At 48.5% G+C, this 17,455-nt stretch overlaps 1 protein-coding gene and 1 long non-coding RNA gene across 4 annotated transcripts in view; both read right to left on the bottom strand.

The window, feature by feature from the left end:
* Nucleotides 1–3,148: 3,148 nt before the first annotated feature.
* On the bottom strand, nt 3,149–4,082 carry LOC105697535. The gene is made up of 2 exons (XR_001103839.1): nt 3,861–4,082; nt 3,149–3,655 (listed from the first exon to the last, which is right to left on the bottom strand). It is a non-coding gene; the product is annotated as an uncharacterized LOC105697535 (long non-coding RNA).
* A 10,927-nt stretch (nt 4,083–15,009) lies between these two features.
* Nucleotides 15,010–17,455, bottom strand: part of LOC105697729 (pituitary homeobox x) — a 30,399-nt gene continuing 27,953 nt past the window's right edge. For all 3 annotated transcript variants that reach the window (XM_012421337.2, XM_012421339.2, XM_012421338.2), the window contains exon 4: nt 15,010–15,979. In XM_012421337.2, coding sequence (XP_012276760.1) covers nt 15,182–15,979 — 798 coding nt within the window. In that variant the 3' untranslated portion in view covers nt 15,010–15,181. The remainder of the gene's footprint in view (nt 15,980–17,455) is intronic.

The following is a 17,455-nucleotide window of genomic DNA, read 5'->3' as shown; positions in this document are numbered from 1 at the left end:
TACCGCGTCGAGCTATCCTTCTTTACAAGGAGAAGACCTTGGCAGTTTATTTTCTACCTCTGAAATTATCCATTTCTCTTCTTCGAGTGACGTAACTTTTTCGTGTATTTTCACAAAGATTAAATACGTTTAACAAATACTCCCTTTAGTTACCCCGGGTTCAACCAGCTGTAAACCAATTAAAATCCGGTTAACTTGAATTGCGGAACCGGACCTAAGTCTCATAGGCAACGAAGTGCACGTTAAACAGACTGAATGATTCATCGATTCTTCACTCTTACCTTTACGGTGCGGAAGCACAGGCAGGGAAAGCGACATTTTCAGCTCCATTCGACGGATGTAATTGCTGCCCTAGATCAGACGAGGTCGTCGACGAAAGCCAATCCTTTAATCGCCTGACATGAAATATTATATCGCGCATAATCGCTACGATTGCTGCCAAATCCAGGCCCTAATCCCTTAACCGTAAAGGCGGTTTTATACGTACTTACTCGACTGTACGCCACTGTTCACCGCGCTTAAACCCGAAGAAGTACCCACTTCGTCGTGTTCCGAAGGGCGAACCTCGAGAACGATCCAGATAATCGTGGTAAGACTTCCGCCGATAGATTCTGATTGGTAAACTTTGCGACGATCTCGTGCTACTCCAAAGCTACAAATATTTCAGACTCAAGCACCATTATCACGATCTTCTTCATTCTAAACCCTTAACAAGAGACACGCCTATTTTAGAATAAAATTAGGACCTGATAACGAGAAATCGAAGAAACATTCGTTATGATCCGTTCCTCTGCTCGTCGTGAAAACATCGGCGCTCATTTCCATAGAAGTTTGATATAATTTTAATAATCAAAGTATGTATGTGTATATTGTGGAAACTCCCGGCGGACAAATAGGATTAGAAATATCCGAAGTCCGGTGTTCATAACGTCTTCCGGCACGTCCGGAGGTTGGATATCCTCGGGTCAAGGCTCCGATTCGGAATCGGTCAGACAGTGCATCGAGACGAACTCGAAATGGATCGAGCGGATGCGCGGGGCAGGTCGAGGGTAAGGCGCGACGAAACCCAATGAGACGAGTCAAGACGAGATGAGACGAGATGAGACGAGATGAGACGAGACGAGATGAGACCAGGTGGGATGAGGTAGCGCGTGCGCGGCCCGACTCAATAAACATCTGGAGGAGCCCCGGTAAGCCCTGGGCCGCGCTCAGGATTACCGGCGCTACTTTCCTTTATTTTCCGGATGCGACGCTCCGTCCCTGCTCCGTGGTTCTTCCCTCGGCCAGCCGAGGGTAGATGGAACTTGTCACCCTCTACGTGCATACCCTCTCTTCCTATCTCCTCCCCCTCCCTCGATTTATCCCTCGACCCTTCCGACAGAAATAGAAACAATCCGCGCCCTAAACGCGGGACCCTAACGAACCATCCTTGGTCCCAGGCCTTGATTTAATACGTTAATTGGGGACTTTACCGGATAATCATGGGATCCGGAAATGTTACCCTGGAAGTTAACCGTATCTAGGTAACGAACGGTCAAAGATGAGTCTTTTACGTCTTGGAAAACCTTCCGAGTCAAGATTTTCATCCTACTTGGAACAACTAATTGTAGATCATAAATGGGTTCTCAGATAAGAAGGGTAACTTCTATACAATCGAGGTTCTACATTGGACCTTAAATTATCAGATATCTCCATCTCTTCTACTTGTATACCTGCAGTAGGACCAAAAGAGGTGAACTCCGGATATACGCTAAGGAATAGCGAAAGAAGACAGAAGAATCGATGGTGGAATTCTGTCATATCAGGGACCTAACCACAAATGTCCCATTGTTCTTGTACGTCGGAAAGACGCTATTCGGCGCCTCGAGTCATGTTTTAGCTTTCTTAATTCTGCTCCGTGAGACCCAAAGTCCAATTATCGCGCGATTCTATTGCGAAAATCTGCATAAGAGCAGGGAGTCGAAGGCCTACTCTTTATTTCTCGCTTTGTCGCATCGTTTTGGTGGGTAGATTCTTCGGAAGTGCCGTGAGGGTCGAAACGGGGTTGATAGAGTCGACACCTTGCGACGCGCCGTGGAGGCAGAGGCGCCGAAGAAGTGCTGCGTAAACACGGGCGTCGCACTAATTGAAACCACCCTGACAAACAGAATATTACGCGGGTTTATTTCACCTCTGGATGTCGTGTCGGTTACGACTACGGTAACATACGTGCCGACCTATCGCCGACAATAATCTCGCATATCGTGTGCGAGCGTTATCGTCGTGCAAACAACCCTCTCGAGCGGCCCGTGAGCTGATTCTCGCTCGCTTCCACGCATGCGGGCTGCAGTGCCGTCTTAAGGTGATGCGAAAGTGGTCTTTCGGGCGTCAAATTATTTGTAAAACTTTTCTCCGAACTCGGTACGCCGAATTGTTTCAAACTTAACCACATGAATGTGGAGGCCCTAAGGAAGGTCCTGACTCCCAGGACATTTTTTCTTTGAATCAACCATTTTTTAATTTAACTCAGGCTGGACTCAAGATGGACGCAACACGTATTTTTAGACTGAAAATTTTGTTCAAAATTATTCAGTAGTTTAAGAATGACAAATGTACCATTTTTTAAGTAATTTGTATACGATGTCTTCCTCTAATACCCTGGTCGAACAAGGGTGGCGCTGACATGCATGCACTTTCAATTTATTAGCTGTAATGTAGCTGGTATATAGCAATCTCGTATCCACATTATACATATGGGTGGAAAAAACTTATGACTAACGGTTGTCTCACACTCTTACAAATTTCTTTTCTTTGTGTGCAAAGTACTTTGATCATTGATAAATCGAGTAAGCAGTATTCAAGTGTCATTGGACACAGTCCTTGGCAACTTTAACGTCTCATCGTAATGCTTAAAACGCGAACATTTGAACTTGTTTGAAACGTTCCTTTCCGCGTTTTACGTCTCAAGTTTTTACGGTCGGTTACGAATGCTGCCCTTGTATTTGTAACATCACGTCTTGAAGGGCCAGTTGCCGTTTATAAGTTGTCGAGATGCTCTTTTGTCCAACGAGCGTTTTCAGTTCTTAGCATAACCCTGGTTGTTAATTCAGCCAATGAAATAAGTTGACCGCTATTTTGATTAAAGAGTAAGAAATTTGAAACGACACGGTTCACTAAATATTGTTTATTCCAGAGCGATATACACCTTGCTTATATCGAGAGGTACCACGTTTAAACATCAATTATTTCGAGAACGCTAACGATCGGTCCACGGTGAGCCAGCATGCCCTAGACCTCGCCACATCAACCCCTCCGCTTAAACCTCCTGGCCCTCCGGGCGACTTCCTGGCAACGACGGACATTCATTCTTAACGTAATTGTGTAAATCCGAGCGAATCGGCAGGCGAAGTTGGCCGCTCTCGAGTCCTCTTCTCCATCAGTTCGGTTCCTTCGAGAGGCCTCCCCCGGAGACCTACCCTTCCTCGGTAACCCTTCCCGGGCGCCTCTTGGTTTCCAGAGAATTAGACGGAGGAAACGCGTAGCCGAGCTCTCTAATTCTCCGGCGCGGTGCTCCGTTCCAGCGTGCTACTCGGCGCTGGAGCCTCCATTAAATTCATTAGGCCATTAGTGGCTGCAACCCTCCAAGATGGCTCCCGTCGCCTGGCAACGGGGCTTCCTGGGCGAACGGGTGGGTCTTGGCGTGTAATTAGATTCAACGAGCGAGAAGGGAAGGCGGAAGGTGGGTGGCGGCGGGTGGCTCTCGGCCGGAGGAAACGGAGGGTGCCGCTGCCGTGCCTTCACCGACGCCACCACCACCCGATTCGCGCGAACCCTTGTACACCCCCGTGTACGCGTGTGGGGTTGCACGGACTCACCAATACCTTCACTGGACCACGAGACCCCGGTCCTGGCGCGTAGATGAGACGCGTCACCGAATGTGTTCCCTCCTCGGCGGCGGGTGCGCTTATGGGCTCCGATGTGGTTGCGATCGTATATATACGAGCTCGTATACATGCGGGCGCCTCTCGCGTACACGTGCACCAAAGGCCGCGCTCGTACGTACACGTGCACCAAAGGCCGCGCTCGTACGTACACGCTCGCCATAGGCGCGCGTACGTATGCGGGCCTGTACGATCGCGCTCGTATATATACTCGGTCGCCGGCGCGCTCGTCCACCCTCGCGTGCGCGCGCAGGTTGGCGCCACAGGGGCTGGCTTAGCGTCCTCCGTCGGGAAGGATACCTCGAAGAGTGGATCCCGCTATCTGGAGCTGCGAAGATAATTGCCGGACGGTCTCCGGGTCACCCGAGTCAGGAGAGTCGAGGGCGTCGCGACGAAAAGATCGATGCGACTTCCTGGAGCAGCCTTGGGACCTCTCTTGGCGGCGGGATCCGTAATTGCGAGGGGTCTCCTCATTGAAACCTCTAATTATCGGAATTCTTATGGAGATCGGGGCGGAGCGACCTCTCGTAGCTCACCCTCGATCGGGGATTTGGAGCGAGCACTCGATTCGTTGCGTTTCCTATTCAATGAGAATTAGTACCGTTAAACGAAAGCTTCATTCGGTTTAACTACTTTCCGTTCCGGCGGGTGATAAGCTATTTTATGGGAATGTTAATAATAGAATGAGATGGTGATTTTCTTCGATATCTTATTTTCAGAAAATTATTGACTTTGGGGCTCTAAAAGGAATTCCTTGGAACGAGAGGAATCCGCTTGATCTAAAAGTAAGCTCCTCGCCCGTCGACCTGTGCTTCCAGGAAACATAGTTCCACGTACATGTATCGGCCATCAAATAGACCTTCCTTTGGAAGACACGGTTATGTCACACGAGCTGTAAAGACACTCAACTCCTGCAGTATCCGCTAACATTTACAGCATTTATATCACTCGAACGGACAAGCATCTACGGGGCAATGTCGCATGAAGCTTTTTGAGACGCGCATGAAACTTCCGAGCACGCGTTGCTGGGAATTAAGTGCAACTGATGTCAGAATTGAAGCTTGGGACAGGGCACTCAATATTTAGGTCGGATATGTTAGACGCATCCATTCTAATAAATATTCTACTTTCGGAAGGAAATTCCGAAACGTGGACTGCAGCCGTGGTTAAGGGAGCCATCTAAAGATGGCGGATACAGCTTGGTCAATTGTGGACGCATCGCTCAATGCTTCAAGATAGGCTTTACACATTCCACAAATTCCGATATAGTTCGGCGCTAAATCCCTCCCTACATACAGGTTATGTGCAGATAGCTTCGGCATATTCCTGCTATAGATCGGCAATATCACGTCGCCCACCTGACCACCCTCGACACAAATTTCAATACCGCGTACACTAGGTCGCTTATCGTTGCATTGCAAATGTGTCAAGCAATGCGATTGCTATTTTTCTGTCCATAGTACAATGGAAAGGATGGCACTAGTAATGCAATTAATGTATCGGTGATTCTACGACAGTGGTTAACCCGTTTAGTGTCAGCCGAAGTTGTTAGCACTTGTAAAACAACGATATATCGGCAACGGAAGTATTTAGAAAAACCTGTTTTACCGACATCGATCAAGTTCCTCGACGTGTTTCACATCACCTTAAGAGGAACTCGGGCGTTGTTCGAACATCGTTGAGCTTCATAGAAAGTTAAATTTTCTACATTTCGATCCATAGTTCTGCTAGGGAACGATGTAGATAAGTATTCTGCCTGTTCTCCGTTTATTTCGAGAATATCTCGATTCGATCGTAACGGCTCCTATCGTTTGGTGCCTCCCACACATTCCGAGGTGCACGCGTGGTCGGCATTTTTCGGGGATGGTGAGTAAAAGAGGATTCTTAAAATACTCGGCGAGCTTCTAAATCATGGAGGCTTAACCACCGTCGTGCGAGCTGGGATTATCTACCTTACTTCAAAGCACTGTGCAGGTGCACTCCTTCTGTTTTGAGTTCTCCTCGGACGGAACGTTGAATCATGTGCCAGTTGCAGCTGGAAATCCCGAGCGTGTACGTCGATCGTCGCTCTGCTCTTCGTGGAAGGCATCATTTTTCCTAATGATGTGTCCCACTCGGAAAGGGCTGTCCCCGCAGTCGCACGATTACTTGATAAACCGTTTTACGTCTTTCACGCCGTGAAATGGTAGGCGTAAACTGCGGACACCGCGGATTCAAGACTGAAAAGTCGTTTCCGCTCCAGTGGGATAACTCCTTGTAATCTCTGGAAGTTTACCGCCGAGTTCTTGAATTAGTTAGAGGCCGCGGCGAATTCGCAAGACGGATCAATGAATTCTACATGTTAACGATTTTTAGGCGACCAAAGGCTGAGGACAACGTCCTTGCTTTGATATGACCGAGGTGTTCTACCCGGCTAGTTTGTCGGGCAGCTGTTGTATGAACCCGATTGTTTTTGTAAACAGAATTGCAAAATGGGATCTTGTTAACTGGCTCGACCGGCCCAAGCAGGCAATAAGTCCCTTTCTGGAATTTTGCCACAAAACACAAGGAATTGGTTAGCTTTAAACGATCACTGCAGAACCTTCTATATCCCTCAAGCATAGCTAAGGTGACCAGAATTTGTAAACGCCACAGGAGGATGAGTACTAAGGAAAAACTGCGGCAGGCGAAAGTTTTCAAGATCCCAGAGTTAATCTATTTCAATGTAAAGTAGAAAATCCTAAATCGTCAATTGCAAGATCGAAAACTAAGCTTCCGTAATTGGTGATTAATTTTTTCGTTCGATAAATTAACCATCTAAGATTTTCAATTGTACTTTTAATAGAAACAAATTTAAAGTGTCTGGAAAAATGTCAGATAAGTTGCACGTATAAAGACTCGTTCAACCGAAACAGGGAAAACGTCTTCGTCATCTTAGGAGGACACAGAAGGACGTCATTCTTAAGGACAGTGTTTGTATTAGGACCTCGGAAGACCTCTGGTTACCTCATGACAGTGTAAATTAATAGCTTGCTCTTCAACTTCACTCAATCTAAACAAAGAATTTCATTCGAACGTCAGACCATCAAGGTAGCGAAAATGGATAGCGAGTCATCGTTCGGGTTATAGTAGCTCACTATTGCAGATTGGCCTCCGCGAACCTCCTCCTGGCAAACGAAGTATAAAGGAGGAATTCGGCAGATTCTCTAAGCCGCGGCCTAAGCCCTCAATTTCACTAGAGTGAAAGCCCAAGCGAAAGCGTGATAAAATGGCTCCTTATTCTCGCGTTTATATTCAATCTCGCGCGACTTCGTAGCCACAAAGGGCTCCATCTGAAATACGTTAGTCGATGCCGTATATGCAGGATAGACACGCGGAGGGGAGAAAATCGCGGCAATGCATTATGTAGTACCTTGCTGATCCTTATATGCATCTATGCATGGGGTTGATGCATACCAACTTTACGGGTCCCTCCTGCGCCAACACGTACGGAGGACGCGCCTCGTTAACATATGCGCGTTAGAAACGGAAGACTCTTATAATGCGGACATTATCATATTTTAAAAACTCTTCGCCTGGCATTGGTCCCACCTTGTCCAAAAAATCGGTGCTTGGCCAACGCACGCGTTCGAAGTGAAACTCTTACTTAGTAAGTAAGTAAGAGAATTATTGGACATTATTCATTTTTTTAATTATTCTTTCACGAAATCCCTCTCGGTGTAATCATTTTTAGTTTTTATTTCTATTACTTTTGTTCCAGTTTAAATGTCAATAATTAACCGAGAGGTAATTGGCTGCGAAAAAAGTTTCGTTTTCTGCAACGGACCTCTTTTAAAACGAGCGAATTTTCACGTACCATCGTTCTACAAGAAGTTTCATTTTACAAAACCAGGTAAAGTTAATGATTTATATTCACCGTGATATATCAAACGATTTTTCTTACCGAAATTTTCCAAGACATCTCATAGGTCCAATGTCTTCTCGACGTCATTTAGCAGAATGTCAGAGAAAGTAAGAAATTATTTCGTGAATTGATATTTCATTTTTGGGGAAATTTTGAAGACTTCCGGAGGTAGCGTGGGGCTCTCTTTGATGCTAACGAAGAAAATGAAGAAAAAATACGTGTCAGGTAGTTTCGGCCATCCTTACCTGGATCTCATCCAGGATCGCGAGTTAATGAATTAGCACGGCCCCCGAAAAGTGTCGGCCCTCCGAGAAAGTGGCCGCGCCGGCTCCGACTTTATCCCCGGGTGCATGCGGAAGCACGACCGCGCTCTGCACTCTCGCTGATTGCCATTTGCATAGACAATCGGCCTCGCTGCATTCGAACAATCAGCAACGGGTTAGGTACGTGTCAGAGAGGAGCGAATAAAGAGCATTGCGAAACGCATATACGCGGATCTGCCATCTGCGCTCGCGCACATAGAATCCACGTAACCGTTACCGACGAGATCATAAACTATGCAGGTGCTCGCCCTGCCGAGGTAATCGTAAAGCGACGCAAGGATAACTGTCCGAGAGGTGGCGGATTACTTTAATAAACGAACTGCCTGGGCCACCCTACTATATCGAGAATTCCTCCAATTGCGCGGAAGATATATCCCTGTGTCCCTCGTAACGCGCCACGAACGCTCTGATGAAGATGGCTGCGCAGAAGACCCCAGAGAAGATGAATTATTGGAAGATAATCCGGGAAGATTCGATAATTAGAAGCGTAACGATGCAAGAGTGACACTAGGGAGACCGTGTCTATTTTCTGCAAAACGGCAAGCGAAAATAGCGAGGGCACATTCAGGGCATAAAATGATTTAAATAGGCTAATAAAAAGGAGATGAGGAAGATGACGCACTTTATGCGAGTGAACATTATTTATTAAATCCATAAATCTAAATAACTCATGCGATCCAATTATCTCTTCAATTCCTTTGTTGTTTTCAGTCGCATTTATGCACGTTTCTACACAATTTGGTAAGAATTATCCCTATTGTGAAGAAAGTTACTTTACAGAGTAACAAAAGTGGAATTTAAGTAAGTTAACGGACTGATATAAAATGAAGCAATTACAAAATGTACCCAGAGGGTTTACTCGATCGATGACATTTTCGCTCAAGTTTTCAAGTTTACCAGGAGACTCGTAAAAAATGACCAAGCTCAAAATGTATGAACTAGCCTCGATCTTCCCTGCACTCTGACGAAGGCGACGGCACAGAAGTACCCCAGAGAAACAAGGACGATGGATTCGATTATCAGGTAAAGGTGCAAGAGCGCCAGGAGTGATAACGTAGCCAGATATTCTGCCAAAATTTCTCAGCCATTTTGCTGTATTGCCGCAGTTCCGATGTAATAGGTTTTTAGGGCGGATCGTTACCGCTTAAATCACTTCTTCGAGGTGTTCCGTTTCCACGGGGGTGCAGGGGAGCACTCTGCGGCAACCTGGCTGGAAGTAAACCGAAGACGGAGTACGGTCGGCTGGTTTGGGTCGGTTCGACCTAGCCGCGTTGTAGCCGCGTACCAGCAATAAATAACGCCGGTACCCGAGATCCACTCTATACGGTTTACACGATACAGTATACTGCGGCTGTACGGGACGTAGCCAACAGCCACCGGTAGGTAATTGAGCAAACTTCCCATCCCTTACCGGGGCAGGTCTTTTCGCCGCCCCCGCTCTCTTTGGAAGCCTCGCCCTCGTCCTCCTCCTCGTCCAAGTCCAATCCTGGTTATGCCCATCCAACCACGCTTATGGGCCTCGCCTTCACCTTGGCCGCGATCACGGCGAAATACTACCGATTATGGGAGAAACTTCTCAATACGCAGTGTCGAGGAAATAGGTGACGCAGCGAGTAATGTATCCAGAGAAATTACCTTCTTTGGTCGAGGACATCATCGGGCCATGAATACGGACTCTCTTCCCCACGGCTCCAATCGAGGATATGCGACACCCTGGTGGAGGAAAATTTAACCGCGCTTATGGCTTTCTCCGTGGTCCGGATTCACCAAGTACACCACTTATGGGAGAAAGTTTTTAAATCCTCTGATTGACATCTCACTTTCTTTTACATGAAACTTTTTACGACCTGGTAGTACGCGTTAGTCTGCGTATGTCGTGTAGGAATAATTAAGAATAAGGAATAGTATGTAACGATTCTCTTTGAGGTAGGAGTTTCATTTCTAACGCGCGTGACGGCCATGCAGCAATTTTTTTATTTACGAGATGCTTCGTCGACTACTTAGATTATTAGTCATTGACATCCTCAGGGTATATTGGATAAAGTGATGAACACGATAAATCATTTTATTTAGGGAGTCGTTTAAAATGAAGCGTTTTTTTTAGAAGTTCGGAGGAATCACGAGCTTTCGTTGGTAACAGTCATTGCCGAGAAACGAAAAGTGGGAAAGCATCATAAGGAGCATTATGAAAATCTGCTTGTAGCGGCACGCGAGAAGCTCACGCCATTGCAGGAAAGATAAGACCTCGAAGATGTTGGCTGAGATACGAGTGGCGTATCTTTATTACCCCTCGCGGAGCCAGTTTGAGTTGATGTTGATTGTCACTTTATCTTCCTCAGACGTGTAATATTTTGAGTGTCTAAACCGCGCAAACTCTGCCGCAACGTCCTAGTGGAAGTAGAGGTGAACGAGCACGATTTTGCCGAAGAATAAACAGAAAACAAGGTTAAACGGACCGCCGGTTAGCCAAGGGTCGAAGTTTACCAGAATCGGATAGTAGATAAGGATTTTCTTGTATCTTCATCCGTGACCTTGGCCGAGAAAGAACGCGTAAAAGAGGACCCGCTTTTCTTGGAGATGACGAGTCCCACCGATGACGTGCAATGGTTGACTGCCCAGTTTATTGGTTGTAAATTTCATGTATGATCAGGCGTCAATTGTTGCCAACTTGGCGCCTCGTCGAAATTTCGTTCCCTCTCGAGTCGGTCTCTAAATATTATTATCTCGTACAACTTTCCACTTTGGACAATGGTCGATTTACCGTCTCGTCTCCTCGCACAGATATTCTTAGTCACTTTATTTGTAACACGTTCACGTTCGCCTCGCGAAAAATAGTACAGTGACTTCTAACTCAGTCAATTCAATGAAGGAAAAGTATATGATCCGTTTCCTTAATTCCCTTTCCCTAACTTTTCCGACCTACAAATAACCAGCGCAATACGAGTCACCGATGTCAATCCCGACTCGAAGGGTGAACGAAAATGGCGGGGCGTATTCAGAGTCTCGTAGTTTATTAGCCAGACAAATCCTCAGATATGGACGCGGATGTCTCCCCGGGTCCCCAGGACTGTACGAAGTCTAGGACGAGCGTTGGAGCGAAAGTCCCTAGGCGTTCCTGCGACTGATCCCGATCCGAGAGAAACCCATTGCCAACCTACGGTTCGGCTATGCTCGTTTCGTCAGGGAATGACGGGATGGTCCGTCGTTGCCCCGCCGATGCTTATTCAAATATCCTAGAGGCAGGAGGAGAGGACGGGGACCAAATTACTTCCTGGAAATTGCAAATCGAGGAGCTACATAAAATTGGGGCGGAGAAGACCCTAGTCTTTGGTAAGAAAATTGATCGAGAAACGGATCCGAGGTATCCTTTATATGATGAGAGATGATGAGAACAAGGTATGATATCGCATACCCTCTTGCCGGACCAATCGTAGTGCCATACTTCCAAAACGTAGCCATATCTGCTAGCCCAAACGCAAAAAAACCATTTTGGTTCGTTGAATAAAATCGTTTGAACCGAATATTTGGTGTGATCTACCACGATATTTAATGCAATCAACTGAAAGTTATTAATCGAAGAATTTTGCCACGTGAACGAAATATTCACATAATAATCATATTCTGTGAATGAACCAATTAAAATTTGACTGATTCGACGAAACATTTTTCTGCGTCTGCAAAATAGGACCTCCGCGGAAGTACACTTTGTCTCTTTTGCATTATGATCTTTCATAATGCAGATCTTATCTAATTCTACATCGTATTGCGGAATTTTAGACCATCTTTATGACTATTTATATTTTCCCGAAAAACGTTTCCGGGAGATAACTGTATTCTACCAGCTTCTACATTTCTTCATCTCGCTACCTAGAAATTCCATGAAAATTACAATTTTAAAGGAAATGGTTTTCTCGTCGCCTCGCAAAGTGATTGAATTTACCACGATCAGTACCATTACTGCTGTTCCTTTTGTTGAGACTTATGAATTTTTTAATCATTTAAAATTCTAAAGATGGAGATGTGAGTTATTCGCGATGGGTGAATGTTTAGTCAATGATTATTAAGAATGGATTAAAAAATCCTGTTCGTCTTGGGGAATCATGAAAGTGCAATGGGATTATCTTTATCGCGAGGGACTTTGTAATGGGGAGCATACGGCTCGTAATATCTCGTAATAGGTATAACATTAACGGACAACGATACCATAATATGCGTTTAGTTTGGTTTAGCGTGTGAGGGTAGTGCAACCCTCCTCGCCAGAAGCGAGGGTGCATAATTTATCGTTTTTCCACGTCCACCATAATGCAATGTGGTGTACCCGCACTTTGTATGCATGTGAATTCCGAACGTGTCGCGACGTACATTCACTTGTACCATTTTATAAATTAAACCAAACCCATATATTTAATGCTATTTGCGCATGAAAAACTAACCCAAGTGAATTCATTTTATTTTGGATTACACTTAACTTTCTCATTATCATGGAAATCATCATCACACTTTCCTATTACGTTGTCAGTCGTTCGTCAGTGACTGGATTTAAAGTACTTAATGGACGGATATTAGAAAGGAGTAAAAAATGTCCCTCTTAATTTGGGATCCTAAATTTCAGAAATATCATCGGTTTTTGATCGAACCTCTCTGGGATCTTGTACAGGCCAACGAATTTCAAAATGTTGCCAATTACGGTTATCTAGTAGGAAGAATTAAATCACCCAGCCGTGGTTACTTACCTGATAATGAGCACTGCTTTAGGTTGTTCCGCCGGCACTTAAATTAATATTTGTCTGCGATGCAGGGGGAGGAACAATAGGAATAAAAAAGGAATCTAAGGGGAGAATGAAGCTACAAACCACCGCGTAGAATAGAATTGCCTTTTATTGTGACTAGATTATAAACGGTGCCTTTCGGCGTTCGTATGCCGGTTAGGAACGTGTATACGTAGCGAGTGTCGGTCGGTGGGTGCGAAGATGGGATTTCGTAACACTCACTGCAGAACTGGGATATGTGATTCGACGAACATTTGTACGACATTGGGACTCATACAAAATAGCGGTCGTTACTTACACTTAACTTATGACTATTCAATCTATGGGGTCACGTTTGCATCGGCCCTCGAGAGGGATACTTGACTGTGCACGGAGGAAATCACTGAACCTATTAAACTCAAACCCAATATTACACACTAAACATAAGTTCCGAGATACTGCACAACTTTTAAACGTCCCAATTCGTTCGCGGAAGAAATCGAAAATGTTGCATACAGGAATAAGCTCAACTAATCGGGGACGAATAAGGGAGGAAAGATGCGTCACCTTCGGGGGTTTCCGCAGAACGTGATCATCAATGATACCGATACTGTGTCTTGTAATTATCCAAGTTATTCATATTTATAACGTATGCCTAATCGATAGAATGACCTGCGCTCATACACTGTACACGCAGCACGTCGCGATCGGCCGATCGCGCAGTGCTCGCCCGCCCGCTCTCTCTTACCATCTACGATTTGGTATTTGCTGAATGCTGTTTATTTATTATCATCTTCGTTATAATGTAACAATTTGGTATACATGTACGCACCGGTTAAGTGTCTACTATACAGTTATCTACAGGGTAGGGTGAGTATGCGATCTCCGCAGCGCTCATCATTTCGGAGGCCCGTTGCGATGCCTCCAAGGTTGAGTCAAGCCGATCACCTGATTGCGAACCTCCTTCGACCGCACCTCTTCAAACCCAAGCTCTTCGAATAGCCTTAAAGAGCAAGGAGCCCGAACGTCCAGAAACCAACGAGATATACGACAAAGAGTGCTGAAATCGAAAAAACGTTCACCAGGGCGAACTCCTACTGGCTCGCTTCGCTATTAACAGGAGATCCCGAGATATTGCACGACGCATCAAGATCTACCTGACGTCTTCATCACAGTCTTCTGGGAGTTTCTAGGAACGCCAAGAAGAGTCTCTCATAATTAGTGCCACTTGGATGGACTTTGTCCATTTTGGTTACCTTGTTTGGGGTAAGATCAAGAGCCCTGACCCAAAGACGGTCGAGAGGACCGCACGAAGACCGTCCCTGCATTGTCCGAAACCTCAGAGAGGTAACGAGCGTTTGCTTCAGGATCCAATTTCGTGAACAGATCGTGTCGAGGATTTCTCGGCCCATAACATCCCGGCCATGGGAACGAGGGGGCCCATGGCTCATTTGGGAGGGCATCGAAGTCGCGAAAGACCTACTCGGATGATGTCGACGGCTTCAATGTCAACGATAGAACTACAGCTTCGACGATTGTTAGACGATTGTAGAACTGGTGCAGACATTCGCAGTCGCGATCATTATCCCCCTGGGATGAGCAAGTGTACCGTCCGATCACCATTCCCGAATTGCAACCGTATCGTCTTCATTCCTTTAGCCCAAGCATAGCCGTCGAAAAGCCCGCTCGTGACGTCCCGCGATAGGCTTTGCATCCGAGATCCGGCACCCCGCACTCGCAATCATCGTGACGTCGTTCTCCGAAACATGGGCCTTAGTCCCTCCCGAGTACTCTACCCCGTGCTTCTCGACTTCCTAGAGGTCGCCAGGACGAGGAGGCCTACTGGGCCCGGTTGTCATCGCGAGGAAGTGACAAGGCCTGGGCGCCGGGCAAAATGGTGGTCGAGGGCCAGCAGTCGAAAAGGGTGGGCCGGCAACCCCCATCCGTGGTGGCAGCGTGTTGCCAATACCCCGCAAGCCCTGGGGCCCCGGCCCCCCCGTAGACCATGCCCCCAACGCCGACACCTCCACCGATGAGGTCCGCGCCTATACCGCCGGGCCTCAGGCTCATGCGCTCGTCCTCCAACCTGTCGTCCGTCGCGATGCCCACCTCGTCATACATGATGTAGTGCTGCGGCGACGCCACGGATGACGGAGTCGAGGACAAGGTCGGCGAGGCGGCGGACCTGGGCCTGGGTCATTCGTTCTGGTGGCCGTGGCCCTCGGGTTGGCTGGTCCCTGGTCCGCCGAGAGAGTTCCCCGCGGAGACGGCGACCTGATGGGGGCTGTGCGCAGCCCCCGCCTTGCCTCACACCTGGGCCCGCGCGGTGGCGTTGGGGTGCTCGGGTCCCGGGGAGTGGGGGTTGGCGCCCCCGGTGGTCAAGGCGTACTGGCAGGCGCTCAGGCCGCCCCCCGAGGAGGCCCGCGAGCTTCCGGGACTGATGCTGCCGCCTCCGGTGGTGCCGGTCCCGCCGGCCGCGCTGTAGCTGCTGGAGGTGCTGAAGCCGCTGCTCGAGGTGCTGAAGCCGCTGCTGTGCTGCTTGGCTTTCAATCGCAGCGCGGCGATGCTGTCCGACATGACCGTGCAGGTTTCGGAGGTCGCCGCGGTCCGGTGGTGCGGCGTATAGATCGGGGTCCCGTAGGGATGAGGCCCAGCGGGGGCGGCGTAGGGGCAGGCGGCCCCCGACGCCGCTACCGGCGACCCCGCCACGCCGAGCCCGGACCCCATGCCTGGCAGCATCGAGGTCGCGGCCTGGCCCACCGACACAGACATCCCCCCAACGTGGTTCCCCGCCACCGAGGTGGCGGCCGCGTTGAAGCAGTTGACCGGGCTCACCTGGGCGTGGTGGTGGTGGTGCGACGCCGTGGGCACCACCGAGCCCAGCGGGTTCACCGCCCAGGGGAAGCTCTTGCTGCTCAGTGGCGACGGTACTTTCGCCCAGTTGTTGTACGAGCTGTACGAACTGTACAGCGCGTCCGCGTCCGGGAAGGGCTGCCCGATGAAGCTGTTCAGGCCCGCCGCCCCAAACCCGGACTTGAAGTCCGTGGCCGCCGCGGCGTTGCGCTCCCGCTTTCGCCACTTGGCCCTCCTGTTCTTGAACCAGACCTGTACAGAACGAACATCGAGTTGAAGCAATTACGGGAGTATTTTTGTGAATAGGGGGTGTGTATGTGTATACTTTTTATGTATACTCGGTACCGGCCATACATACAGCGAATCGCAGTTCATTGTCGTCCACTCCCTGGAATATTTTCTGTGTTCCCGAGGCAATCCCGTTCGACCATACCCCATTGGTCTACTCTTAAAAGTTTCCCTGTTAATCAATATTTTGTTGCAGGTCATATTCGACCAATGGCAGAGAATAAATGTTACTTGTTTCGCCACTTGTCCTAATTCATTTTGTGGGAACGGAGTTAAAAAAAGACTTCTGCAAACCCCTCAGCAGTCTCTAGACAACGCCTCCGTTCTGCCCAGTTGTTTCGGCGTCTACTTTTGGTTGGACCTGCGGACGATGCCCCCCGCTGATATCCCGAAACCAGGTCGACGATAACCCGGATCCCCGACCACCGCCGACCGCTTAACTCCGGTCGATGATGCTTAACTTCGGAGATCGGCCAAACCGACGGAATTAACGCGAGACCGAGAGAGACCTCCCTCCGAAGGGATCACCCCACCACCCTACCTTAACACCTCAACGAGGCAGTCAATCGATCGCACTTAGTCCCGACCACTGATCGATGACGTCCGAAACCTCGAAACCTCTTAGATCGATCAACCGAGATCACTGCACCGGGAAACGTGCGATCGAAAAATTTCTCTGCGGCAGATTTATGCCCAACGTCTCGGGGATATTATTCGTTAACGCGAGACGGAGCAAGCCGAGGCGAGCTTCGCGGGACAAATGGTAAGGGAAACCCTGGGGCTCCTCCATCCTGAAATATGACGGCGTTAATTCAAGGCGGTGCTCCCGCGCTCGATACTTTACGAGGCAAACCTCGTCAGCCGTTTCCGTGCTTCGAGATCCTCCCCGACCTCCGTCCCAACCTCCAGCCCCAGCCACCCCAGCTTCCAGCTCCAGCCTCCCCGATCTTCGGCTCCAGGCTTGGCTCCAGGGCTCCAGCCTCCGATCCCGACCCGGAGAGCTCGACTTCGACCTTCGGTCGAGGTCCCACCTCCGGGGGGTCTCGGCCACCCTCGACAATTATACGGGTGGTTGCGCTCAGATACACGTCGATCTCCCGTAACTGTAAGGAGCAAGGAGCGGGAAAAGGGCACGGAGGGTCGGCCCGGGGGAGCCTAGAACCCGACGAGGGGGGAACCAGCCAGGAATGGGGGAAGGATAACGGAAGATGGTGGGCGAGGATGCCGCAAGATGGATGGTCCTGCGATCGCGCCACGGAAACGCTAAGAGGCGCGACGAGTCATTGAAAGTGGGCTGCGAAAGTGGGTGGAACCACCCTAATGAAGAGTAATGCTCCGACTTTCGCCTGCTATGGTGCACACCTTCCGGACCTACTCGCGTGTGGTATTCTCCGGGTTCTGGAGAACGTCAGGGTGGAGGGAAATGTCGTTAATCGGGAG

Source organism: Orussus abietinus, unplaced genomic scaffold (assembly GCF_000612105.2).
Source record: "Orussus abietinus isolate OABI.00-Male unplaced genomic scaffold, Oabi_2.0 scaffold206, whole genome shotgun sequence".
Classification (NCBI taxonomy): domain Eukaryota; kingdom Metazoa; phylum Arthropoda; class Insecta; order Hymenoptera; family Orussidae; genus Orussus; species Orussus abietinus.
This window is presented reverse-complemented; position numbering and strand designations above follow the sequence as displayed.